This window comes from Hoplias malabaricus, chromosome 10 (genome assembly GCF_029633855.1).
Source record: "Hoplias malabaricus isolate fHopMal1 chromosome 10, fHopMal1.hap1, whole genome shotgun sequence".
Taxonomy (NCBI): domain Eukaryota; kingdom Metazoa; phylum Chordata; class Actinopteri; order Characiformes; family Erythrinidae; genus Hoplias; species Hoplias malabaricus.
In genome coordinates this window covers 5,712,481-5,740,291 of record NC_089809.1, presented here as the reverse complement: position 1 = coordinate 5,740,291, position 27,811 = coordinate 5,712,481, and the positions used below count along the sequence as shown (strand labels likewise).

General features: G+C 40.5%; 2 protein-coding genes across 7 annotated transcripts in view; both read right to left on the bottom strand.

Annotated features, from left to right (window-relative positions):
- Positions 1–354: 354 nt before the first annotated feature.
- Positions 355–17,554, bottom strand: pex5 (peroxisomal biogenesis factor 5). 4 transcript variants are annotated; one of them, XM_066683733.1, is made up of 16 exons: positions 17,287–17,554; positions 14,866–15,022; positions 14,081–14,119; positions 13,447–13,564; positions 12,671–12,814; positions 11,173–11,263; positions 9,962–10,052; positions 8,802–8,924; positions 6,863–6,949; positions 6,098–6,217; positions 5,475–5,618; positions 5,113–5,183; positions 3,515–3,736; positions 3,251–3,416; positions 2,172–2,329; positions 355–2,052 (listed from the first exon to the last, which is right to left on the bottom strand). In XM_066683733.1, the coding sequence occupies exons 2-16, from the start codon at positions 14,977–14,979 to the stop codon at positions 1,812–1,814; spliced, it is 1,929 nt and encodes a 642-aa protein (XP_066539830.1). In that variant the 5' UTR covers positions 14,980–15,022; positions 17,287–17,554; the 3' UTR covers positions 355–1,811. The 4 variants fall into 4 exon arrangements, with proteins under 4 accessions (XP_066539830.1, XP_066539831.1, XP_066539832.1 ...); XM_066683734.1 differs by having other exon boundaries at positions 6,863–6,946; XM_066683735.1 differs by lacking the exon at positions 8,802–8,924.
- Positions 17,555–18,579: 1,025 nt separating this feature from the next.
- Positions 18,580–27,811, bottom strand: part of clstn3 (calsyntenin 3) — a 32,126-nt gene continuing 22,894 nt past the window's right edge. For 2 of the 3 annotated variants that reach the window (XM_066683527.1, XM_066683528.1), the window contains exons 15-20: positions 27,351–27,574; positions 24,056–24,217; positions 23,268–23,413; positions 21,747–21,882; positions 21,475–21,659; positions 18,580–20,626 (exon numbers count right to left, since the gene is read on the bottom strand). In XM_066683527.1, the coding sequence (XP_066539624.1) occupies positions 20,477–20,626; positions 21,475–21,659; positions 21,747–21,882; positions 23,268–23,413; positions 24,056–24,217; positions 27,351–27,574 (1,003 nt within the window). In that variant the 3' untranslated portion in view covers positions 18,580–20,476. The remainder of the gene's footprint in view (positions 20,627–21,474; positions 21,660–21,746; positions 21,883–23,267; positions 23,414–24,055; positions 24,218–27,350; positions 27,575–27,811) is intronic. The other variant, XM_066683529.1, reaches the window with a different exon arrangement.

Here is a 27,811-nt window from a genome sequence, read left to right as displayed (position 1 = left end):
GATTGTATTTTATTGTATTTTTATGATAAAATAACGGCTCTGGTATTTTTTTTTAATTAATTATTTTATGCATGTTATTCATGGGGACCTACGCATTACTCAAAAGCACAACTATAAAAACTTGTATATTTAAATTATTTTGTTTCTATCAACATTTTTAGTCTTCATTTAGACGTTAAAATGAAAGAAATATAAGTATGGAGCTCTGACCCATTCCTACATAGTGTACATAGCAGATAATAAAACTAATCATACACAGTAATTAGACGCTAATTTGACAGGAAAACTTGGACCTCACTAAAAATTATGTTTGAAACAATGCACCCATTATTCATTATTAGTTTTATAGCAACAGCCACTGTCCTTAATTCAAAGTTTTATTGCTTGGATTACATACATAATCAGTACAGTTTGTTGGCTATATTCAAAAACGGGCATAATAATAATAATCATACAATTAGGTACAGTACACAAGATGGCTGGTAGCATTTACAATTAAGCCTATTCATTTACAGCATTAGCATCAAATTTCACAAGAGGCGAAGGAGAGGGAGTGCTGGCGTTCACTTCCCAATTTTGTCCTTTTTTTCCATTAGTTTCTCATGGTTTTTTGCCTCTCAGTCTTACCCCATATTGAACAGATAATGGCAATCTCCATTATTATTGGTTTATACAGAAACAAAAATGGAGTACAGCACACACAAGTTTCTTCAAGGCAAGAGACTTCCTTCCCAAAAAGCATAATTAGTAAACTGAAGGCAAACATCTTTTTGTTAAGATCACAGTGTAAAAGCATACTGGCTGTGACATAAATGGATCCCCATTTCTGTTTTATTATGAATGTTGATCAGAATTACTTTAAGGGCCTGACTATTTCTCACAGGGCATATGTCACATCATTGTTCACTATATCAGCTAAATTTGGTTCAGAGTGCATTATCTCATTATTAGGCCAAAAAAATTAACAAACAAACAAAGGGAATGTTAACACTCGCAGTGTCTGCCAAGCCACAGAAAATGAAGAATCTCTACAGGACTGCACAACTTCAGCAAAACAAATGATCAGACATCATCAACCCTTGGTTTTCAGTGCCATTTAGTAAACAACGTAGTTGTATCCTATGTAGAGTGCAACACTAATAAGGATCCATTTGAGTTCCAGCCATTGACCTCGGTGTCTTCAAACAGTTGTAGCCAAGACGTGCCATTTTCATGATCAACAAAATGAAAAACCCCACTCTTTCTGGACAAGGACCTTTGAGTTTGATTCTTTTCCACTCTGCATATTGTCGCTACCAGAACAAAACCTTATGTCTCCATTTTTTTCATAATATGAAGATACTCATTTTCTTTTACATTGTGTGGATATTTCAAGCTGAACAGACGGATAGAAATGCCTCAAACTGGTTTTGAATGGAATCTTTTTTACATCAACGTCCACTGAAATTTGAGAACATTTTTCCTTCTGAAATATTTGCCATTTTGGAGCCAGGAGGGTTTTTGTCCACCAGCAGTGATAGCTCCATTGGCACTTTGTTGGCAGTTTTGTGACTGATGTACCATGGGAAATTCTGATAGATCATTGCCCATATGTCAGAAACAACCAATGACCACCAGTGTGTCCATCTGTCCATTCACACCAAATGTAGTGCATGTGTTGAGTGAATATTTCACATTCTTCCCCTCTTTCTTTCTCTAACGACTCCTCATTTAATATCAATAGTCTTGCCATGACACGTCTTTCCACATTCGCACAGCACCTCCTTCCTCCTCCTCCTCTCCTCTATCTGCTTTCCCTCTTTTCCCCAACTTCATTCTGTCTCTTCCTCTCTCTGGCAGAAGTGAGCAAGTAAGGTGTCCAGGTCTCGCCGGTCTGCTGCTGCGTACAATGAGCTTTCTCCCATCATGCTCAGCGCCATACGAAGGGTCGACCAGATGTTGTCAGACATCACGGTTGCAGCAGCGCCAGGACCCCGTCCAGCTCCACCCTCAGCGTCACCAGCAGCCTGCCGCTGCAGAGAGAGAGCCTCCAGGAAGTGTTCTACCGCCTCTCTGAGAGAGACACACAGATAGAGTTTTAAATCAATGCATTTTTATTTAACTTTATTACTGTAATCACAGTTTGGGAATGTAATCAGACCCAGAAGTGACAACAGGACCTTTTCTCTCACCTGTGAGCTCCCAAGTTAACACAACTGATCCCCAGGTTGTAGCGACTTCGTACAAACCCAGGCTGAAGCTCCAGAGCTCGTCTGTACGCCGCCACAGCTTCCTCCGATCGGCTGCCATTAGCCAGAGTAGCTCCCAACTTATTCCACAGCAAATAATCCTAGAGGTACGAGAAGAAATGGAGAAAGTAGACACATTTATATTTCAACTAAATATGTTATATTTATAATTCTGTAAACATGAGTTCTCTTCTATGAACTATATATGATGCGTTGAGCTTAATATGACCAGGAAAATTAACTCTCAATTCCAAATAAAAGAAAGATATGAAACAAATCCAAATAACATTTTAAAATAAGTTCATATTTATTAGGCAATTGTTTTGTACAAAAACAAGGTTTCACTTCTCATTCTCATTCAGTATTTTTTGTCTTTGTTATTATCTCAGAAGGAACAGTGCAAAAAAACTCTTATAAACTCATCAATAGAAAAGCTCATTTTTAACAGAAAGAATATTAAACACCATTCATTCATTCATTCATTAACCACTTATCCAGTTCAGGGTCACGGTGGGTCCAGAGCCTACCTGGAATCACAGGGCAATGCAGACACACACACACATTCATACCTACGGACACTTTTGAGTCGCCAATCCACCTACCAACGTGTGTTTTTGGACTGTGGGAGGAAACCCACGCAGACACAAGGAGAACACACCACACTCCTCAAAGACAGACACCCGGAGGAAACCCACGCAGACACAGGGAGAACACACCACACTCCTCACAGACAGTCACCCGGAGCGGGACTTGAACCCACAACCTCCAGGCCCCTGGAGCTGTGTGACTGCAACACTACCTGCTGCGCCACCGTGCTACCCCATATTAAACACCAGTTAACTTGTATTCACATATGTCAGTGTCGACGCAATGTAACGATGTGCTAGAATCTTCAGAAACGTGTTTTAATATGAGGCAATGAAAGTGTCCGCATGTTTATGTACAGGGGAGGTCAAAGGTTAGAATCAACTCAAGGGTCCCCATGTTTCACATAATACTAATACACGTTTTTGTGTGTGTACCTGTGGAGTAACAGACAGTGCAGCAGTAAAACAGTCCACAGCTTTGTCGTATTCTCCGCTCAAATTAAAGAGCACTCCAAGACCACACTGTAGCTGAGGGTCCACTCTTGTGGGATCAGAAGCTGCCGCTGTCAGAAATAATGACTGAACCTCATTAAATAGTGCCCTGAGAGAAAAAGACAGAAACGTTAGGAAAGAAGAAATGGAGGAAGTGAAAAGAAAAGAGGGGAACAGCTGAACCCTTCTGTCTGAATATTTCCATACTCTGGCAACAGGGATCCGAATCTCTCTCTCTCCTTATCCCTCTCTTGGATGCCCTCCTTTTCCTTCTCTCTCTCCCTCTGCTCCAGGATGTGCCGGTACTTAGGGTTGTGCCTCAGCCAATCACGCAGTGTCTCGCAAGCTTGTCTGTGCAATGATTCATTGGTGAAGCTCACGGCCAGAGCCATCAGAGCTGTCAGATTGTCTTTCTTCAGCTCAATACACCTGAAAACAATACAGTAAGAAGAAAATATATAAATATTCACATATTTATCATTGAGGAGAAAAAAAAACAATGTCATATATACAGGGGTTGGACAATGAAAGTGAAACACCTGGTTTTAGACCACAATAATTTATTAGTATGGTGTAGGGCCTCCTTTTGCTGCCAGTACAGCGTCAATTCGTCTTGGGAATGACATACACAAGTCCTGCACAGTGGTCAGAGGGATTTGAAGCCATTCTTCTTGCAGGATAGTGGCCAGGTCACTACGTGATGCTGGTGGAGGAAAACGTCTCCTGACTCGCTCCTCCAAAACACCCCAAAGTGGCTCAATAATATTTAGATCTGGTGACTGTGCAGGCCATGGGAGATGTTCAACTTCACTTTCATGTTCATCAAACCAGTCTTTCACCAGTCTTGCTGTGTGTATTGGTGCATTGTCGTCCTGATACATGGCATGCCTTCAGGATACAATGTTGATGCACATGGTCCTCCAGAATGGTTCGGTAGTCCTTGGCAGCCCATCTAGCACAAGTATTGGGCCAAGGGAATGCCATGATACAGCAGCCCAAACCATCACTGATCCACCCCCATGCTTCATTCTGGGCATGCAACAGTCTGGTGGTACACTTCTTTGGGGCTTCTCCACACCGTAACTCTCCCGGATGTGGGGAAAACAGTAAAGGTGGACTCATCAGAGAACAATACATGTTTCACATTGTCCACAGCCCAAGATTTGCGCTCCTTGCGCCATTTAAATCGACGTTTGGCATTGGCATGAGTGACCAAAGGTTTGGCTGTAGCAGCCCGGCCGTGTATATTGACCCTGTGGAGCTCCCGACGGACAGTTCTGGTGGAAACAGGAGAGTCGAGGTGCACGTTTAATTCTGGCGTGATTTGGGCAGCCGTGGTTTTGTTTTTTGGATACAATCTGGGTCTGCAACCGAACATCCCTTTCAGACGGCTTCCTCTTGCGTCCACAGTTAATCCTGTTGGATGTGTTTCGTCCTTCTTGGTGGTATGCTAATATTACCCTAGATACCGTGGCTCTTGATACATCACAAATACTTGCTGTCTTGGTCACAGATGCGCCAGCAAGACGTGCACCAACAATGTGTCCTCTTTTGAACTCTGGTAATGTTGTGTGCATTGCAATATTTTGAGCAAATCTGTGCTCTTACCCTCTGCTAATTAAACCTTCACACGCTGCTTTTACTGGTGCAATGTGCAATCAATGAAGATTGGCCACCAGGCTGCTCCAATTTAGCCATGAAACCTTCCACACTAAAATGACAGGTGTTTCAGTTTCATTGTCCAACCCCTGTATATACTCAATCAGTACTGATCAGTAAGCCTTTAGGGCAGATCCTTCACTGACCTGCGGAGGGCACTGATAGCAGCAAATTCTTGTTCATTTTCTGCTTGGCAGGTTCCCAGATACTGCCAGGCCTGCGGACACAATTATGATTTACAGTTACAGTGTTATCAATATTTCATTCATTTGGTGTAGGCGGCCCAGCATAATCACTTTTATCAGTGTAGGCTGGCCAGTAACAGTGCATGTGTCTGCAAATTTAAGTTTAAACTACTCATAATGCTTGAGATATACAATGCTCCCAAATTCAATCGCTGAGATGTAAACAAAGGGATCTGGTTTGATTTATGTTGTAAATATGACAATTCCTTTAATCAAGGACATCCCTACAGTGCTTATTTCTAAAAGTGATGCAAGACTCTGACCAGCTGGTTGTCTGGTTCCCTCTGTACAGCACTCTCAAAGAGCCTAACAGCTCCAGGAATATCCCCAGCCTCCATCCTTCGCACCCCCTCCGCCAGTGGGTCCTCATGGGAAAGATAAGGATTCTCCTCCTCAAACTGATACCCCTAAAAATAACCAGACATGGAACATTTGAGCACTCGAAACAGAAAAAAAATTATCGGTGACATTTTTAAAAATGCTTTTAAGCTTGGAATTACATAGTAATCATTACATTCTAATGATACCCATGGTCATGCAGGTTTGTTTTGATAAGAGTATTTACCCTGTCACAGATGAGTAATCACTTCAAAAGCATATTTACAAAGTAGTAGTTAAGATTTTTCTGAGCGTTCTGTAATTTACCATAAAAATGGTTAAATTACAGATTTTCCATGAGGGAGAGTACAGGGTTGAAATCCAGCTCAGAGAAGTACACTCATAAAAACCACTTTATTCACATCAGTCTAACTCTGGGATTCTGGTGCTGGCGGAGTAATTACATCATGTTCTATCGTTGCAGCACGTAACATAATAATAACAACAACGGAGTTTACAGTGTTCAGAATACACCGTGTTGCAAAGAGTAGAAAGAAATAAGGTTAACCTTGTCATATGAGGTGCTAAGCAGCTGGTCAAAATCAGAAAGCCAGGGGTGAGCTTCAGCATCCCTCTTCGCCATCTCCTCCCATTCCTGCTGCAGCTTCTCCCAGAAATCTACATCACTCTGAACCCAGACACAAACACAACTCATGTGAATGTGGAGACTGACTGTATTTAATAATTGCGTCCTCTTAGTAAAGTTGTTAAATGACATGAAAATAATGTAATATGAATTTTAATTTTCGTTTTATAAAACAACAAGTAAGGGGCGGCCCGGTGGCGCAGCAAGTAGTGTCGCAGTCACACAGCTCCAGGGGCCTGGAGGTTGTGGGTTCGATTTCCGCTCCGAGTGACTGTCTGTGAGGAGTTGGTGTGTTCTCTCTGTGTCTGCGTGGGTTTCCTCCAGGTGCTTCGGTTTCCTCCCACAGTCCAAAAACACACGTTGCAGGTGGAAGCAGAAAACTGGAGCACTCGGAGGAAACGCACGCAGACACAGGGAGAACACACCACACTCCTCACAGACAGTCACCCGGAGGAAACCCACGCAGACACAGGGAGAACACACCACACTCCTCATAGACAGTCACCCGGAGGAAACCCACACAGACACAGGGAGAACACACCACACTCCTCACAGACAGTCACCCGGAGCGGGAATCGAACCCACAACCTCCAGGTCCCTGGAGCTGTGTGACTGCGACACTACCTGCTGCTCCACCGTGTCGCCCAGCTGCTATTTAAATACTGTAAATTAAAGTATCTCCTTTACCTCCACAGCAGCTTTGGCCTGCTGAAACTCTGGCCCTGATGTTGTGAACTCATCCACCCAGGATTCTGCAGATTCTTCTGAAACCTGCTGAGAGAACCAAGACTTTATAATCCATTCCAACCACCACACTGCACGGTACACACAGAGGACAACAGAGAAAATAAATGAGAGTGGAGGGAAAAACAAACAAACACACAAGATAAACAGGGGCTGGGAAGGCTGACCAAAGAACAAAGCGTCTTACCCTCGTTCATCCCTTTTTCCCTCCCTTTCTACTTACACGAAGCAAGCAGACTACTCATCTACACAGGCACCTGCCCTTTAATGAAAAACCGAGTGGCTTTAAGGAGCAGGGCGGTGGATCTGTTTGCACAAAATGCAAGCAGGTTACTGTGAGAAAATGCCTTGCAATACCATACTAACGACTGAGGAAAGCACAAAGACCTTAAAGCAACTATGGTACAAATAATAAGACTGAAACAAAAACAATGTAAAAAATATTCAGGAAAGGATACCAGAATACTAAACCAAATAAAAATAAATAAATATGTCAATAAACAACAGCAGGACCACTGTATCTGTGTTGTCAAGCACCAGGGGTCCTACCTGCCTGACGATAGAAGCCCACTGCTCTGCCTGTTTAGCTTTAGCTTGGTCATTCTTCTCTCTGCACTCTCGAGACTCCACTTGCACAGTCCCTCCCCCTGTTTTCTCCAGGAACTGGACGAAGAGGCAGGTGGGAGGGACGGGAATTTATGGGCATGGTGGGTTCGGTATTGGGTTCATTGAGGAGTTATATTTGGGTATGGATGTAGGCAAATAGGTCAAGAAGATGATATAGTTGTTTGTAAACAAAAGAAGAAGTAAATGTTAAAGTAGTATATGGATTTAAAACTAACAGATAAAGAGCTCCACTCAGCGGCTGATGCAGAAATGCAACACATTTGCTCCACTACAAACCAAATGGACTTCAAACTGCATGATAAAATAGAGCTTGTGGGAGCACATTGGCAAGGGCATGGAGTTAGTTTTCATTTGGCAAAACAGCTTTGAGTCCAGACGGCCGCCAGCAAGGATTCATTAGCCCCAAGATTATCCTAGTCCAATATGAAAGAATATATATCTACTTTGGAGTACACCAATACAAACCTATTCTTGTCCTTTTTTGATGCTATTTTACTTTTTTGCGTTGTATTCAAGACATTTTGGAACAATGAAATTGTTTTATTGTATAATGCTTTCAAAATCACAATTCAAGAGTGTGTAATTTTCAGACAGTAAAAGGCTGCCATTTTAAATTGGTTATTCAAGCTTAATAAGGTATTTTATGAGGAATACATAATCTAATAATAAAGATAATAACAGAGATAATGTCCCATTCATGTCTCAAGCCAAAAGAATGTAGATGCACTGTAAATGAGCATCCACTATACACTAAACTGCAGCTTATACACATTTAGCACTGCAGTCACATTCAATACTAATTTTAAAGTTAGTTTTGCTAAATTTAAAACATGAAAAAAGCATTTTCGATAATAATGCTGTAAACGGTTTCCCTACAAAATCCCAAAAGATCTCAGTTTAGAGTCCAGGTTAAAACACATTCGTTCAGACTAGCATTACATTATACTTAAATTTACAATTACATTAAACGGTACAATTATCTTTATAATCGTTTTGCTTGTTATTTAATGTTCCTATTTTGCATCACCCTGCACGTTAGGCTCTTCTTCATTTAAGTCCATCAAGTCCTAAACAAGGCAACTCTTCCTAAAAGAGGTGATTGTCACAGCCCTTTTTGGATTATTAAACATAAGATAAGATTTGCTTTGGGCAAACAGCCAATATTAAAGAACTTGGGTGGGAAAGTAACTGGATTGGGAAGTCCCTAGCCGCCCAATTTCTGATGTTCCTCTCTGGCAGGAGGTAGGGCTCGTACCTGGGTGAAGCTGGAGGCCCAGGTGTGTGCTTCCCTGGCCTGCTCTTTATCAGTGAGCTGCTTTCCTGCTCTGTCTTCCACAGTCACACTGCCCTCGCCAATCTGCCTAATGAACCGCAGGAACTACACAACGACAACAACAACAATAACAACGGCCATTACACATCTACTGCTAAAGGGAAAGAGCACACAGATGTGGTTCATAATCACATGAAGGTGTATGCTAAGAAATGTTGCCATGGCTACAGCTAATCAAACACAGGGCAATGTGAACAGGGCTCGACTCGGAACAACACGGATAAAGACTGAAAATTAATAATGGAACATAATTAGAACTGACACCATGGAGAAAAACAGACAGAGGACAGAAGAGGTGAGGGGGTCACAAATAAGCTAATCAAAATGTACACAACAACAGTTTCGATACAGAGCCTGTATCGAAGTTTTCACTGACATTTTCTTTCACGCACTTTGATGCCAAAAATCTGCGGACACTTGCTCTAATGGGTGAATCCAAAACATTTTATGGGCGCCCATTACTGACACTGTTCAGCTGCACCACAGTTTGTATAATACCCATAGAAGAGCATAGACCCATACAATAAAACATTCTGGAGGGGCTGCACATGTCTTACAAGTTTACAATCCAGAATGCCAAGCATGGGCTACACAGGTATAAAAAGCCCTCCATCATTGGGCCGTGTAGCAGTGGAACTGTGTTCTTTAGAGTGATGGGGCTCCTTCCAATACATCCGGAATCATCAGTACCTGACCTCACAAGAGTTCCTGTAACTAAAGGCCCTCAAATCCTATAATCTCTAGTGTAAAGTGTTCCCAGGAGAGTGGCGCATTTCATTTTAGATGAAATACAGGATGAGCAGGTGTCCACAAAATTTAAATTCAGTGTGGTCAGATAATTCACTTTTTAATTCACTAGTTTAAAATAGTGGCAATACTGAAAAGCCATAAACTATATCAAAATAACAGAGGCCAAATATCATAAGAATCATGGAAATGGAGCATATATGTGGAGTCACAGAGCATCTATTTGTCTTTCTGAGTGTCAGTAAATGTTTTAGAGTAAAAGCAAAAGTTACCAGGTTACACATGAGATCCGGCAAGAGAAAAAAAGGTCCAGCACAAGAAGGTCACATGCTTACTTCTGTGTTTTGGAGTTTGGGGTCGTCCACCTTCGCTAGAAGTTCATTTGCTGTTTTTTTCAGCTCCTCCCCTGCTTCGTACTCCTTTGTCCTGATGAATGAAATCTCATTAGGTTTGAAACTTCAATAAAATGTGCAATTTAAACAAAGATGATAATAATCTGCAATGAACAATAAACAGTTCAGTATCATCAAGCCCTGATAGACCTAAAGACATATAGGAAAATATAAAATGTACGTTAATGTTAAAATATTTCCGTCCAAAATTTTGAACATTTTTATTAGCCCGTTCATCACGAACCATTCATATATGTCAAAATATAATAATAAAAAACGAAGAGGTAATATTCTGTCAGAACTAGCACAGTTCCCAGTATTAATTTTTGTTGGAGGTGAGAAAATTCCCAGTTTTCAGCATTAATTTTTGATGAAAGTGGGAAAATTCCTAGTTGGTATATATTAGAATATTATTAATTAATTAATTAATTAATTCATTCATTCATTCATTCATTATCTGTAACCGTGTACATGTCTCTGCATCCAGTCATATGGATGTGTGGAGCTGTGCGTCATGTAAACTCTGACTGGTTATTTGGTTTCCATGGCCACAAAACTCAAACAATACCAAACCCAAACTGAAAACAAAATGGAGCAGTTTGAGAACCAATTACCAGAGGGGGTAAAGAGTTACAAATATTTATCTGACCCAGCTTTAATGTTTAAAAAAATCATCTTTGAGTACAGCATGTAAAAGTGTAAAGAATTATAGTCTCAAACAGGTACTGAATGTGAAAGCAAAGCAATCTTTTCTCAAATGTCTAAGAGATAAATACATAACCTTTTCTCAGTAAAAGCTACATTTTAAAGACATCAATCTCAGTCCATTTTTAACCTTAAAAGGACTTAGTAGCAACAGATCAATAAACAACATGATCTCAAAAAATGTTTCCCTTTAAGGATCTCAATCTCAATCCATAAACAACTTCTAACAACCAAATTCACTCTTCAACCACAAATATGTCCTGTTTAGATTTTAACTCAGCCTTCAAGGTTAACATCCTCTCAGTGCTTTGAAATGTGGAATGCCTGAATTACACTTTATCAGCTGAGGAATTTATCCTTAACTCTCCAAATAATATTCAGAATATTCATTCTGCCCATCAACATTTCACTTTAATTTCTGTGAATCTCTCTCTCTCACTCTTTCTCACCATTCTTTCTCCTGTTCCTTCTCTCCTAGATCACCCAACCACAGCTTCTCCTCTGACTGCTCCAGGTACTCTTCAGCCCATCGCCCAGGGTCTGAGAAGGAGGAAGAGAGAGACAGAGAGAGTCAATAATATAAAAGTTGCTATCATTGAATGAAAGCAAAGAGCTACCAATTATCAGTGGTATTCTGATCTGGAAGAAAATATGGACTTAAGTGTGAGGAAAGAAAATTTGTTGAAATTAATTATTAACATTTTTTGGGGGAATAATGTAATATTTGTTGTTGATTCATTCATTTATTCATTATCTGTAACCGCTTATCCAGTTCAGGGTCGCGGTGGGTCCAGAGCCTACCTGGAATCATTGGGCGCAAGGCGGGAATACACCCTGGAGGGGGTGCCAGTCCTTCACAGGGCAAAACAGACACACACACGCATTCACTCACACACTCACAACTACGGACTCACACCTACGGAATTTTTGAATCGCCAATCCACCTACCAACGTGTTTTTGGACTGTGGGAGGAAACCGGAGCACCCGGAGGAAACCCACGCAGACACAGGGAGAACACACCAACTCCTCGCAGACAGTCACCCGGAGGGGGAATCGAACCCACAACCTCCAGGCCCCTGGAGCTTTTTGACTGCGACACCTACCTGCTGTGCCACCGTGCCGCCATATTTGTTGTTGATAAATAAGTTTAATATTACGTATTACATATATGAGGAAGACTGATCATTTAAATAAAAGCATCCTTCACATCTCATCTAGCAAACAGAAATATATACCATTTTCAGTACCTACTATAACACTCACCAAAAGTGTAAATCAATGCAAATATCCATCCATTCATTATCTGTAAGTGCTTATCCAATTCAGGGTTGCAGTGGGTCCAGAGCCTACCTGAAATCATTGGATGCAAGGCGGGAATACACCCTGGAGGGGGCACCAGTCCTTCACAGGGCAACACACACAGTCACACACTCACTCACTCACACCTACGGACACTTTGAGTCGCCAATCCACCTACCAACGTGTGTTTTTGGACTATGGGAGGAAACCGGAGCACCCGGAGGAAACCCACGCGGACACAGGGAGAACACACCACACTCCTCACAGACAGTCACCTGGGAACCCACAACCTCCAGGTCACCTGTAGCTGTGTGACTGTGACACTACCTGCTGCTCCACCGTGCTGCCCCTCAATGCAAATATATTAAATACAATTCTAATCTCAGTAATAAAAACACATTGTTTAGCTTAAAGTTTGTAAACCCATGTTCATCCCTAAGAAGGCTTTACAACAGAATATTTACACAATAGGAGGAGGATGTTTTTTATGGCTCTGTGTGTAATCTCTCAAAAATATAATTTATTTATTATTTATAAATAAAAGATTTATTCAGTTGTTTACTTTGTGTGGTATAGCTGTAACACTTTGTTAAAAATACCCCGAATACACACTCTAAACCACAGCTTATTGTCTTTTAGAGCCTTACCTGTCACTTCATTGATAAATTCTCTTGTCCAGTCAGCATCTGCCGTATCAAGAACTGTTTGACCAGGAGAAGCAGCAGAGTCGGCTCCAGACAGGAATTCAGCCGCCCAGTCCCCAGACAATGCCAAAGCAGCTACATCGGGGGCTGAAATCAGGAGTTATTTAAATGTTATTACTCATGATATACAGAATATACAATAACATTATTTGTTGGGGGAAAAAAAAAACTCTGGTTTCAATCTGTTGATCACTTTTTGGCATCATTTGAAAATACCAGCTCCTCTTTATGCTATACAAACATGCTATAAATTAATAGAACTTGTGGATATTGTTTTTTTCTTACCATGTCTTCACACATCACACATGAAGCTTTAAATTTTTATTGTGAAACAGTAGCATTAATTATTATCTTTGTATAAAATTAATATTTCTGCTTTTTTTAGTGATTCTGTGTTGTTTCAAATATCACCAAACGAGGGGTAGAATCAAATACTAGATCAGTTCATTACATCAGTATTTTCCTTCCACTCCTCCATGTTCTTGTTGTCAGATGACTCACACATTGGCAGAATCGGAACCTCTAACAGTGACTGAAACTTTCCTGAAGAGAAACTGTGCTTTTCAGCTTCTAGAAGTGTTTACACATTTGAAACATGTTACATTCTGCTTATGATTATCAGAATCTGCAGTGTTATACATTGGGTTCACGTAAAATCTCTGAAGGCTCTCGGATCTGAGGCGTTATAGCTTTTCTCAGATGGTGTGTGTGTGTGTTACCTCTCTGTGGAGCTTGTCTGTAGCTCTGCTGGTCGATCTGCTGCATCTCTTCCAGAAGCTGCCCCATATCGAAGCTGTGAGGAGGCCGAGGTGGAGCCTGGAGAAACTCACTCACTAGCTGCAATTAAAAGTGGCATCAGTGTTGTGGCGAAATACACAGTCATGTAACGAAATCATAATGTTTTCTCAAAGCTGTTATCCAACAACATTCAACTGTCCTTTCAGTTTTATCACAATTAATTTAGACGGGATAAAACAAATACATTAAATTCTATGGATTTGTAACATACAAATAAACAAAAACATAGTAAAACTGATGATATAGTTTTAGCTGGGTGGGAATTATACACATATGTAAACCACATTAGCTGAATGCAGAATATTATGTTTCTCAGCAAAATCACTGAATGGTATTTAAATATAGAATATATAAGCAGTACTCCTAACTCTTATAATTTAGTGAATGTAACAGACCCAATTTCATAAAGCGTCTCATAGTAGGATAGAAGTGATAGAAGTCATTGTATCTAAGAGAAGAACCTGATCCCAAATGAGCACTCAGACACTGAAAAAGCCCTGGACTGGTAAGAACTGGTAAACAGAAGAGACAGAATCAAATAATAAAAAAATATACCTCCTCCTCTGTGGCTATCTCAATTGGTGTGGGGGGAATCTAAGTGAAAAAACAGTCATAAAAACAAGAAGGATATGGTGAAATATTTAAGACATTATTCAAAACAATGAGCACATCTGCACACATCTGTGACTAATACATTGCTTTACCACTACCATGCAGAAAATGCAAACCTCTTTCTCAGGCCTTTTCAGCTTTATTTCAGCCTAGTGTCAATACTGCTTCAGAACAAAATACAGACTGCTGGGAGAAGGATCACATGAACCCCTTGAATACATTTTTTCTTTTATTATTTGGCTAAGAAAAACCAGGAAACATTCCATCTCTGAGAAAATAATTAACCTCTTAAGCCCTACATTTGCTGTAGTTTTTAATCTGAAAATATGAAAATAAAAATCAATATGAACAACAAATTCTTTTTATAAGGTCCAATAAAAACATTTAAACATTTTTGTGAGATGCAATAGAAAAAACACATTCAGCTCAACAAAAAAACTGTCAATTGATAGCTCTTTAGAGAAATGTTTTTGTAGATGACGTGTGTGTGTGCAGAACATGTACATTCTGAGAGTTACAGACTGAAGTGTGAACCACATGCAGACACATACTTATTTAAGACATAAAGGTCCAAAATTGGATAATAGCCCATTGAAATACAAAAATACCTATGTATCTGTGTATCTAATACTATTAAATGTGCACAGAATGTGCTCAATATCAGTTAGTATATCATGCAGTGGGAGCTCAACCCTTCATTATCAACTAATAATGTTAACTAAACTTACAGTGGGGGTTGACCTGTGTCTCCAGGCTCCACCCTCTTGGGTCATGTGACCCGTTAACTTCATGAGGGGATTGGCTCCCCCACATTCCGCCTCCACCAGTTCCCGCATCGCCATGACAACGCTGGGTCAGGATGCTCCAAGAAGCACCAGGGAGTTTCTGCCGAACAGAAGAGAAATACAGCTGTATGACAAGGGTTACACTAGAGCACAACTCAGGATATAAATTTAAATGACAACAACAGACATATTAACGATATCCCAACATTACTCAACAAACGTTGAATGCAAAAAATGCATGTGCTTGTTTCCTCGGAGAAAATAAAAGCTTAAATCACAGAAATGAATTTTAATTTAAAACTGAAACAGCAATATTTTAATCCAATTTTTCTGCTCTACACTCTACTACATTTCACTCTCAACACAGGCAATCTAGAGCAGAACATTTGACCAGGGGGACAAAGTGCAAAGTGTGTGGTGGGCCACAGTCCAAAAAAGACCAAACAACATGCGCTGTGTGACTGCGCAGCAGGTAGTGTCACAGTCACACAGCTCCAGGGGCCTGGAGGTTGTGGGTTCGATTCCCGCTCCAGGTGACTGTCTGTGAGGAGTGTGGTGTGTTCTCCCTGTGTCTGCGTGGGTTTCCCCCGGGTGACTGTCTGTGAGGAGTTGGTGTGATCTCCCTGTGTCTGTGTGGGTTTCCTCCGGGTGACTGTCTGTGAGGAGTTGGTGTGATCTCCCTGTGTCTGTGTGGGTTTCCTCCGGGTGACTGTCTGTGAGGAGTGTGGTGTGTTCTCCCTGTGTCTGCGTGGGTTTCCTCCGGGTGACTGTCTGTGAGGAGTGTGGTGTGTTCTCCCTGTGTCTGCGTGGGTTTCCTCCGGGTGCTCCGGTTTCCTCCCACAGTCCAAAAACACACGTTGGTAGGTGGATTGGCGACTCAAAAGTGTCCGTAGGTGTGAGTGTGTGAGTGAATGAGTGTTTGTGTGTGTGTGTGTCTGCGTTGTCCTGTGAAGGACTGGCACACCCTCCAGGGTGTATTCCTGCCTTGCGCCCAATGATTCCAGGTAGGCTCTGGACCCACCGCGACCCTGAACTGGATAAGCGCTTACAGATAATGAAACACACATAAAATAAAAGCAGCAACTGTTCAGAATATTCTTAATTTAACTGACCACTGATGCGACTCATAACAATTTTGACATTTAGAGATTCTTCTCCTGTGTGTACCAGGACAAATAAGTTGCTGCATCACCATCTTCCTCATCACTACTTGTTATCTCTGTCCCTCCAGCCTAATCTTCCACTGGCATCAACATATGTCACATAAGCTGATTAAGATTTAAACGATTAGTTACTGGGAACATTATAAAAGGTGGACACTCAAGTCTGCAAGTTCATTTTCCATAGTAAAGTAGGAAAAACTACATGTCTGTATTATTTTTAAAAAATGTATTTAAGGTGCAATTCCACAGGCTTTTCCCAAAACACCTGCTAAATTAAACTGTTAGTATATGAAGAGACAATAAGTGTTTTTTGTTGTGAAATGTTTTGTTGTTGATTTGGCTTACCTAACATTGCTAAAACAACAGCTTTCTAATCTGCTGAAACATTTCATGAGGAATTGATGGCATCTGGCCACAAGCAGTCACGGTGGCAACAGGATCATTTCTGGGGGCTTCATATCACTCACTCACTCTAGCAGACACTTGGCATTGATAATTCTCATGGGCATGAGTGCATTTTAAAGGAAAATTTAAAAGGCCCCTTATAATTGTTAACTTTAAAATGTACGATTTACGTACATTTATTCATACTCTGTATAAACTTTGTCATCCATTCTGTACCTTTGAGGGTGCATGTACACTACCCAAATAACTTTGTACACTGCACAATTTCACCCAGCTCTGACTTAATGACAGTGTTTATATTCCAGCCCTTGAACCATGAAAATACACTTTAATATGAATGTATTAATCAAAATCCCATCTGTGTGTGTGACACTCTGAATATATAATTACAACATCAACCTAGGGGGACTTAACAGCTGAATACACTACTGTGAATGTTGTTAACTTTCATTTCAACATTTAACAAACAAACAGCAAGATATTATCACCTAGAAACAATTTACAGTCTTTAATCAAGGCTGACAATCCACATTGACTTGTATTATCTAGCTTCATTGTCGACTTGGCCGTTCCACCTTAAATGGTGCGGCAGTTATATTCCAGCGACACGGGAATCAGACGGCTTCTGCCGCAAAATTTAAGGTGGAACGGATAATAAAAAATGAAGCTGGAAAACAGGAAAACACCTTTACATTCGTGCTCAGCAGGCTTTTAAATAAGTAACCGTACACAAACAACAAATAAAATATTAAAATAAATGTCGCTATATGGCAAAATGTATCCAAATTAAACTCACCTCTCTCTCTTCGCCCTCAGCCCTGTCAGGCGTTGCTCGCTTAACGTTAGCTTAGCACCCTGCGCAAAATATACGACGCACCCTTGTAGGCTACTTACAAAACGGAGAAGATTAAGAACTGAGCGGCTGTCATTGAGCCTCGGCACACGTCTTTAACCGCACAGCTCCGTGTCCAAATACTTATGCATTTACCTATTTTCCACCTAGAAATTGAAGGCGCTGCATGAATTATACGAAACAAAAGTGCTATTCAGGAACGAAGTATACGTCCAGCTTCTATTCTTCGAAGAAGTTGAAGCGTAAACAGCGTAGAATTCCTAAAATGACAGCAGACAAACCAACGCGTCCATATAGCAATTGAACAGGGGTAATATTAGCTATATATTTGATAAAGGTCCAGTCGAAATACTAACCATAAGACCTGTTTGTTTTTAAATTTCAATTTGAGTCATTTGTTTAGATGTTTAATGTACTTAAGCGTAAATATCATGGGCTATAGGTTACAAAGTCCAATTTTGTAAGACCACGTTAAGTTAACCCTTTACCACAGTGAAATTGTTTTGAGGCCTAAAGTACACTCTATACTGGTCAACCAAAAAATTAAAACGATGTCCTTTCTGCACTCATTGTCCACTTTATCAACTCTTCAAAGGTCAGGACCACAGTGCAAGGTCGCCTAGGTGTTTTGGGCTGGTACTACTGGATCACACATGCTGCTGGCTCACCCTCCATTTTAGACATTCATTTAAGATGAATCAAAGGTCATTATACTCTAAGCCAACCATTGACTAGAGGAACGGCAGTGAACTCTGGAATGATAGGTCTCCATAGTACCTCCTCCTGCAATTTTGACCTAAGTGTACTTAAAAAGTACTTGGAAAGCAACCTAAAAGTACTTGCGGAGCAAAGCCTATGCTAATGTAGGCTTAGCTTTTTCAGATTTCTGCCATATTTATCCATACTTTCAGTTTATATTCTTACAGACTTATTACTAATGACAACTGTTTATAATAAATTATTTGTAAAAGTTGTGTTGTATGATTTTAAAAATGTTAAAAGTAACAGATGTTACACAATGTAGTTAAATTAACACATATTGGTAATTAGCTATTCAACGGTTTGTTGTGAATGTTGCCTAAAACACACTGGTAAACTCCTTCTGGCGTGAGCTGTTTTTTTTTTCTCGTTAAAGGATGAGATTGTTTTTTCGGAATGTCTTTGCTTAAAAAACAAACAAACGAAAAAAAAAAAAACATTCTTGATGTACCACTAATGACCACATGCTGACATCATCCGAGTGTTTTTATTATGAACTTGTTGAACAGATTCCTTTTTTTCTTACTTCAGATGATTATCGAATAACAATCAGTCAATAATCCATGTTATTGTATCTATAAGTACAGTTAAATGTCCCAAGAGTAACCATAAGATATTAATGCAATTTTTTTTACCCATTCTTAATTATCACATTGAAAAACAACAGGCCTTTATTTAATTGACAGGTTTTCACTGTACACTGACACAGACGGAAAGAGCAAGAGGAGACATATGATAGAGAGGAAGGGAGGGAGAAGAGGAGGAGAGAGCTGTACATTCAGAAAACAAAACAAAAAAAGCAGTGGGGGAAGTAAAGACGGAGAAACTTCAAAGGGGGGAAAAGGGGAATGGAGGGGAAAAAGGAGCGAAAGAGGAGCACTGCATTATAACGAGAATGTGCCTTCTGTTTCACTGTGATTCAGATATGAACAAGTTCTTAAATTACACATTTGAACACACAAATAAATAGACACTCATCAAGCCAATCATTACCATTATTATTAATATTATTATTCATATTATAGTTATTACTAATACTATTATTATCATTATCACTATACACGTGTGGCAGAAGTTGTGTGTATCAGAGAAATCATAGAAATAGAAAACAACAAGCCTGTCCAAAAGTGCAAAGACAGAAACTGGATTTAAACAACAACAAAAAATATAATGATAATAATAATAATAGTAATTTATATTTACATACATTTAAATACAATCAAAACTGCCCAGATTTGAGCAAACATTCTGATGCAGCAAGGGGTGGGGTGTTGTTGTTGCAGTAATTGTAGTAGTGTGCATGTTTTATCTGTTTTATTTCAGTGGTTTGAGAACTGCTCCAACTGCTGGGAAATTTGAGTTATCTACACATGCGCTCAGTGGCCACTTTATTTACTTAACTCATTTACTATTTTATTAACTCTACATACCACATAGATGCACTTTATTATGTACTGTTCCTACATACCTCGTTACATGGACAAGACCCTAAAAAGACCCCCATGTAGCAATTATTATTGGATGAATCATGCTCAGCATTGTTGTAACTGACATCGTAGCGCTGTTGTAAGTTTCAAAGCAGCTTTCAGGCACAACATGGAGCTGCATTCAAATCTGAGCGTAAAATGAGCACCAATGTACAACCATTGGTTCAGGAGCTGCTGAATGCATTCTCCTTATTGGTTCAGTGTTGAAATATCTGCATGGAACAGGGTGATTTATGTAAATTATATGTAAAATCAGGCAGTAGTGTCTCACAATACATTGTTGTAAGTGCAAAGTATGTTTGTAATAAAGTGGCCAGTGAGCATAGCTTATATCTGTAAAGTCCTTTTGAGGTTTTGACAGAGAAAAAAAAAAAGACTGCACAGAGATACGACAACAACCAAACTCTGAGTTTATGTGAATCACGTGGCTCCACGCTATCGTTATGTTTAAAACATGACTAAAGGTGATTTAAAACCTCAATTTCACTGCATTTCTTAAATGGCTAAGTTCTATAGTAACGCAGATCACTTTAGCTTTACATTCGTCTGTAACGAAACTCAGGGTTTTCTGTGTTCTTTTGTTTTTTTTTAAGATACAGTGCAAAGATCACATTCACTGACGGGATTAGACGAGTGATTATACATACAGTAATTACATCGTTGTGCCAAAGTTGTGTACTTCGTAGAATGTGGGGTTAAATGTGAGTTTAAAGTTGGCTGGGCATTGTGCATTGTGTGTGTGTGTGTTTTTGTGTTTGAGCTTACATTCCAGAGACAATGCATTCACAAAGGCTGATATCAAATACATTTATGCTGTATGTGTGTGTTTGTTGGGGGGTTGTGTGTTTTTGTGTGTTGTTGGGCGCTTGATCTTGAAGCAAATTGACTTAGTAGCGACGAAGGGTGGAGTCTCTTCCCTCCTTCTTGATGATGATTCGCTGGTCATCACCTGTGTCATCAGGAGACTCCACCCCCTCCTCTTCATCATCACCTTCACCCTCTGTATCTGCCGCCAAGCCCATTCGGTTCTCATATGACTGCAACAGAGAAATACACATTAAAGCTATGGCTTAAGACCAAACCATTAACTCAAAACTTCCTCCTTCAGCATTACACTCCTAATATCTCCAACTACTTTTGTTTCTAACTTACAACAGTTCCAACAAAATCTCATACAACTTCAATTCATGAAAAATGTACTACGCTGTGTTTAGATTTACATCTGCATCCATCGATATGAGTTGAAAAGTAGTCAACATAAACACATTGGTGTTTTGAACATGACTACATGGCTATATAGTTATATATGAAAATGGCCGACTTGAAAGGCAGTTAAAACAATGAAGAATGGAAAATGTGTCACAGGTGGAACCCCTGGTCTGCTTGCGCTATCATAAATTCAGCCCCCCGGACCCAGAGGAACTCTGAAACCTGAGACTCCCCGGCAAGGGGAACTCCAACCTGGAAGAACAGGGCACCCTTGCCCTTAAGCGAAGGTGGGCCTCACCCCCTGTGAAACCTCAAACCAACTTAAAGGAGTTGGGCAGTCTTGTCCCAACGCGAGGAAGTACCTTGCACCCTGGGGAGCCTGAATGCACTTGAGAGACAACTATCAACTCGATACCGGGTCCCCTGCCTTCACAGGATGCGAGGTTCCCCATGAGGGCTGGATCTGTTTTAGTGAAATCCAAACATTGGGTCCGCAATACACAATGAAGATGTTTCAAGCCATGCAGGGTCAAGCTTTTGAAGTTTTTATTCCTTGTTAACTACAATAGTCTCAGCTCCAGTGAAGATCTACAGAGCTAAACTTCAGACAACACACAGGTCTCAGCTGCTACATTTGGAGCAAAGATGAAAACTGTAAAGAAGGTTTCTCCTTTACCTCCATGGGGTTGACGATAATGGTGAGAGCTGAATCATCCCATTGGTTGCTGCTCTCTTTGCTGCTGCCCCTGGCTCCATCTCCACGGCGATGGATGGAGCGGATGCGGAACACCCCAAGGATCACCATGACGACCAGGAACCCCACACACACCATGATGATGACTGTGGCAGCTCCTGGAACTACTGCACAAGAACGTGTTTAGGAATTTAATGATGATTATTATTACTATTATATAAATGCATACTTATTATTATTATGTGTGCCTGTACCTGAGTTGCGGTGTGGATTGGGCAGTGTGTGTCCACTCAGTTCCCCTGTGTGATGGGATGGATGTAGGAACTGCTGCTGAGAGGCCAGCACGTGTGAGGGATGATTAAGACCGTCCAGGGAATGAAAGAAATTCACCTGAAAAAAAAGAGATAATATCATTGAACAATAATTAGATTTACAGAAACCTATATATATTAGATACAAAAGAAAATTACAAAATCATTAATAAGTTCAGTTTTTTCTACCAGTGTAAACAGCAAAAGCTTACACTTTGACCAATTGCTGGTTGAGCACACTAGAGGGCGCCGTAGCGCCTTTAACTTTTTGAGGTTTTGAGGGCACAGATTACTGGCCATTCACTAGCAACAGACATTCAGCTCGTAACTTTCTGTTCTGAAAAAGTATCCAAGGATAGTGCAATGCTCCAAAACTCGTTATGAAACTTATTTATATGCGTTTATTTTTTAGACCACCACACGCAAGACAAAAAGTTTGCCAATCTGCTACAATGTACACAACAACAGAGAGCTAGCTAGCAACATACATGCAGTTTAATAACAAAAGAGAGAAATGGTTTTAGAAGATTTTGAATGATAAAGGTCAAAAATAATGGCGGCACGGTGGCGCAGTCACACAGCTCCAGGGGCCTGGAGGTTGTGGGTTTGATTCCCGCTCTGGGTGACTGTCTGTGAGGAGTGTGGTGTGTTCTCCATGTGTCTGCGTGGGTTTCCTCCGGGTGATTGTCTGTGAGGAGTGTGGTGTGTTCACTTGGTGACTGGCGACTCCAAAGTGTCCGTGAGTGTGAGTGAATGTGTGTGTCTGTGTTGCCCTGTGAAGGACTGGCGCCCCCTCCAGGGTGTATTCCCGCCTTGCGCCCAATGATTCCAGGTAGGCTCTGGACCCACCACGACCCTGAACTGGATAAGCGCTTACGGATAATGAATGAATGTAAAAAATAATTTTATTTATTTTTTTCATTGGTTCTAAAATGGGCATCATGAAATTGAGAGAATGGGTAATCAATTTTGTCATGGTTCAAAAATACAGATCAGCGTCAAATCTGAACATCAGAAAATTTTAATTGATTTTAAATAATATGGTAAAATATAGGGATAAGATAATATAGGGATAATATTTTGCCAATAATGTCCACGCTGCTTCTGCAATGGCCAATGGAAGTCATGACCATCATTTTTCGTTTTTTTTTTTTTTTTTACCATGATGTGTTTGTGAGAAAGTCATAGATTATATAAAGACTTCATTAACGTTAATGTTTCTACACCCACAGGTTCATGGTGACATCAATAAATGTTTTAGGGTTAGGGAACCAATGAATAAAGTTTGAATGAAAAACTGTGTTATATAAATATTCTTCCAGATGCATGAACTAACAAAATAAAATTTCAGAGTAGCTTTAACGTCTCCACTATGAGAATGTTATGCTCATATGTAAATATCATATATATTGCTGTATCCTGCGTGTGTTTGTGTTGAATTTGGGTAAATGCGGAGCATCTTACTTCCAGTGAGAGTTCGTTACTAGTGTAACGTCCGTTCATTTCTGAGCAGGAAAGTCGGAATCTCCTCTCAAAGCGGGCAGAGCCTTTAGCGAGTCGGTAGCGAATAGAGCGCAAGACGTCTTCATACACTGAGATAGACTCCGCCCCTAGGATCAAAGGAAAGAAAAAAGATAGAGGGGAAAAGAAAGATATTAGAGGTATTAATGTATGGGATTAATAAATATGTTGGTTACAATGCACTGGTCAATGTGGATATTGCAGTGATAGTAAACATACCCCATACTGAGGCTGGATAAACTGACCATTACCGGTTTATAGCCAAACCTCTGTGGACAATTGCACATCCGACAATTTTAATGAAATCAATGTAACCATAAGGCTGTTTGTCTTTCCTTGATACAGTTCCAGGTTATACTCTGCTTTGAAGCCTTTACACTAGATGTTGGAACATTGCAGTGAGGATTTGATGGTAGCCACCAGTCTTTATCCAAAATATACTAAATATATTAGATGTTCTATCACTATGGAGAACATAGTTCCACTGCTACACAGCACAAATGCAAGGCCTAGCTCACACTTGGCATTGGGCATGGTGATTTTAGGCTCATGTGCTGCTCCTCCAGAGCATCACCCTTTTGTGTAATGCTTCTCTGTGGAGATTAAACACAAATGAACATCTGTGTCCACAATGAGTGCCCCTTGAAGCATCAGAAATCCACCATTTTGAGAGATATCTGTTATTATTATATCATATCTAATTTTATCTAACTGTTGTGTAGCCAAATTACCAGTGATGGCAATGTAGGCAGTGGTGTTGATGATATCCAGCCCTTTCTCTTTTAGTGACTCCATGTCCACCAGAAGCTCCTCCTTCTCTGGGTTTAACTCCTCCCCCAGGGGCTGGACTTCACAGCCGTCCAGAGTGTGAGCCACTGCGTCTGACATCAGCGCTGAGTCAGAGAAATATAGTACAGAATGATCAGTACAGTTCAGCTGTTCTGAAATAAAACACTGGTTGTATGATGTTACCAGAACATAATCCATGTTACAAAATCTCTAAACTCTCTAAATGTTCCCAAAACCTTTTTTTTCTGTGTACAAATTTTAACCATATTAATTGTGCGCATTTATCAGAAATGCAAATAAATTCAAATGTACAACTGCTATTTGAATTTATACTTTTGTATTTGGGGACTGAAAGGGCTCTATTTCAGTCTTCTGGAAAGCAAAAAAAAAAAATGGGGGTGAAGGAAGGGATGAACAGTGCTTTCTCCTCCTTCAACTACAGCAAGGCACCAAACACCCAAACTGTCCCTGGGCACTGAGATGGCTGCCTGCAATGTCTTATGACTGTGTTCACTGCCCCTAGAGCAGTAGTGTGCTAGTGAGTGTGTGTTCACTGCCATGGATGAGATAAATGTAAGGGATACTTCATTTTTCAGACTACAGAAAACAGTAAATAAATACATAAAGCAAAATAAAATAACTTCCAGTATGAAGAGAAGTGTCACCCAAAAGTGGAAACCTCTGACTGAAACTTTAACACCTTTAGACGGCAGTGGTAGCATTGTTTATGTGATGTTTGCTAAGTAATATGATCCCTGGCTCTTATTACTAACTCCCCTTTAATATACTTTAAATATAGTGCATTGTGAAGAAAGGAAAGTATTTCACAATACATAATCAGGGGTGATTACATTATCTGTGTCCCTGTGATAGTGTAATTACTGCTGATGATCCCTGGAAGATCAGGAGAGAGAGAGAGAGAGAGACAGAGAGAGAAAGAGAGAGAGAAAGAAAGAAAGCGAGACAGAAAAAAAGAGAGAGAGAGAGAGAGAGAGAGAGAGAGAAAGGAAGAAAGAGCGAAACAGAGAAAGAGAGAGGAAGAAAGAGAGAGAGCGAGACAGAGAAAAAGAGAAAAAAAGAGAGAAGAGTGAGAAAGAGAGAGAAAAAGAGAGAGAGAGAAAAAAAGAGAGAGAGAACGAGAGAAGAAGAAAGAGAGCGAGACAGAAAGAGAGAAAGAAAGAGAGAGAAGAGTGAGAAAGAGAGAGAGAGAAAAAAGAGAAAGAGAGAGAGAGAGAAGAGTGAGAAAGAGAGAGAGAAAGAGAGAAAAGAGAGAGAGAGAGAGTGTAGAATAAAGGGTAAAGGAAGCAGATAAGACACAAACAGATAAGTAATCACTTGTTTAGCTCTAGTTCTCATGATCCCATGTGTTGAGAAGAGTGACCTCATAACCTCTGTACTCACTGATCTATTACCTCACACCAGTTGTGTGTACATTGACTGTGATCGTACGATGTTAAATTTGCTTATGTGGTTTATGGCACTGCATGATACACTATCTACAAACAACAGAAGTAGCAATTATACAGCCTGAAACTGCTCTGTAATATTATAGATTTAAATTTATATGTAAGTTAGTTCCACCCATAAAATGTGATTGGCTAAGAGACGTTGTACATATCTTCGTGTGCTGAACAACAGTTGCTAAGGTTACGGCTCAAGTTACACTGCGGCTAAAGCTAACACATCTCCAGCACATACAGAACCACAAAACCAAACCTTTTTTTACTTGTGGTTAAATATACTTTTAGTCAGAAAGGAACAAGGAACTATAAATGAGGCTAAAATCTCTTATTCACCAGCTTCTTATTTGAATTTTTTCCTTTCACCTTAAAGTGGATATAATTTATGCATTATATCATGAACAGCACTATTCAGAACAACCAGTTTCAGCACCTGGGGCCTGTTGCACAAAACCCCTTAAGTATCACTCTTGAGGCTTAATTTCTCCTTAGCTGAGGGTGTTTACTTAAGGGTGTTGCACAGTACCCCTTAAATGATTTCCTTCATTCATTCATTCATTATCTGTAACCCTTATCCAGTTCAGGGTCGCGGTGGGTCCAGAGCCTACCTGGAATCATTGGGCGTAAGGCGGGAATACACCCTGGAGGGGGCGCCAGTCCTTCACAGGGCAACACACACACACACATTCACTAACTCACTCACACCTACGGACACTTTTGAGTCGCCAATCCACCTACCAACGTGTGTTTTTGGACTGTGGGAGGAAACCGGAGCTAAACGATTTCCTTACGTAAGGGATTTACTGCACTAAGAGTTTTTTCTCTGGTTGTTTACAAATGCTTTCGCTGTGATACCCGTTATCGCCTCCCAAAACTATTCAGAAAAAAACAGAAGGAATGAAAACAAGAAAACCAAAACAGAGAAGGGAAAGATAATATTTCTGGAGGAATGCAATAAAAGCAGAGGGGCGAGGGCATTTAAGACTAAGTGAATGATGCGGAACACTGTCGACTTATTGACATGAAATACCTCACGTATTACTGACTGGAAGAATCCCGTAGCATAAAATCGGAGAGCACTCGTTAACTGCATTGCAGCAGGAAGAGCACAGCTGCGCAAATTAGACGATTAAACAATTCATGGATTGACTACTGATCTAATATATAATTTAAAATTAACTGCTCATCATTAACTGTATCCAGTGGGTTCCGCCGGTTGAGGAACACTCTCCTCGGGATTAGTTCATTTATCGCCATAAACTCAGCCATGTTGCTGTTAAGGAACCGGCCCCTGTTCCTTAAAGTGATAATGTGCCACATCTCACTTCAGCACAAGGTAACTGGAGAGACTCTAAAATGCCTGCAATCTACGTGAGATGCAGCACAAAACCTGAACGACATTCCTTAGGCCATTCACAAATACTGACTGGGTTGTTTCACAGTGTGCGGGTTGGTAGGTTCCAGTTCCAGATCCCCAAATTAATGTCCTTTTGAACTGAAAAATACATTTGTTTCGTAATATGCACCATTTAAACTGTGTGGAAGTTACAGTCCGCTGCTAGACATTTACTTCTCCATTTAATGTGGAATGGCAAATTCAAATGAACCACGGCAGAATAAGATTCTATTATTGTTGTATAACACCCCTTTTCGTGTTCACCATGATTCGTCATCTCATTTAATTTAACCTGTTCGGACGAAATGTGAAAATAATAAACAATTTAATACTTTCATAACTGTTTGCTCTTTCAAAATAGAATATGTTTTAGAGACTCACCCCCTCCCTCCATTCCCTGGGCAGCTGTGTTGACAGTGTGAGACAGGGAGCAAACAATGCGGAGCTCAGGGAACAGAGGAACACCATGCGGCCCCTCAAACTCCAGAGCTGGTCGAGCCAGGTGTGGTCCCACACCGGAGAGAGAGATCTGAGGGGCATCTGGCTGAAGGACCACCAGATAACCATCCAGCCTCCTCAGAGAGAGACAACTATCACTGAAACACCTGGAGGGAGGGAAAATTGACAGAGAGGGAGAGAGGGGGAGACAGAGAGGAACTGGCTTTTAACTTACTCACTCATGCTTAACTATATGTCCACAAGGGGCACTATACAGGGCTTCACGTCAGTGATAAATCCTGCAACATTTGACACGACATGTGATCCATCAACTGTAAATTAAATGATTAATTAACGTAAAAATTTGTACATGAGCGTCCAAGTGCACTGGCAGCTTTGTAACT

Bases quoted from the DNA above. Each gene is read 5' to 3' on its own strand.
- pex5 (XM_066683733.1), bottom strand. From the start codon at position 14,979: ATGGCGATGCGGGAACTGGTGGAGGCGGAATGTGGGGGAGCCAATCCC. The intron at 10,053-11,172 runs GTGAGAAAGAGT...TTCATTCATCAG, and splicing joins AAGGAACAGGAGAAAGAATG to GACAAAGGAGTACGAAGCAG. The intron at 3,737-5,112 runs GTCAGTGAAGGA...TATTGTTTTCAG, and splicing joins GCTATCAGTGCCCTCCGCAG to GTGTATTGAGCTGAAGAAAG.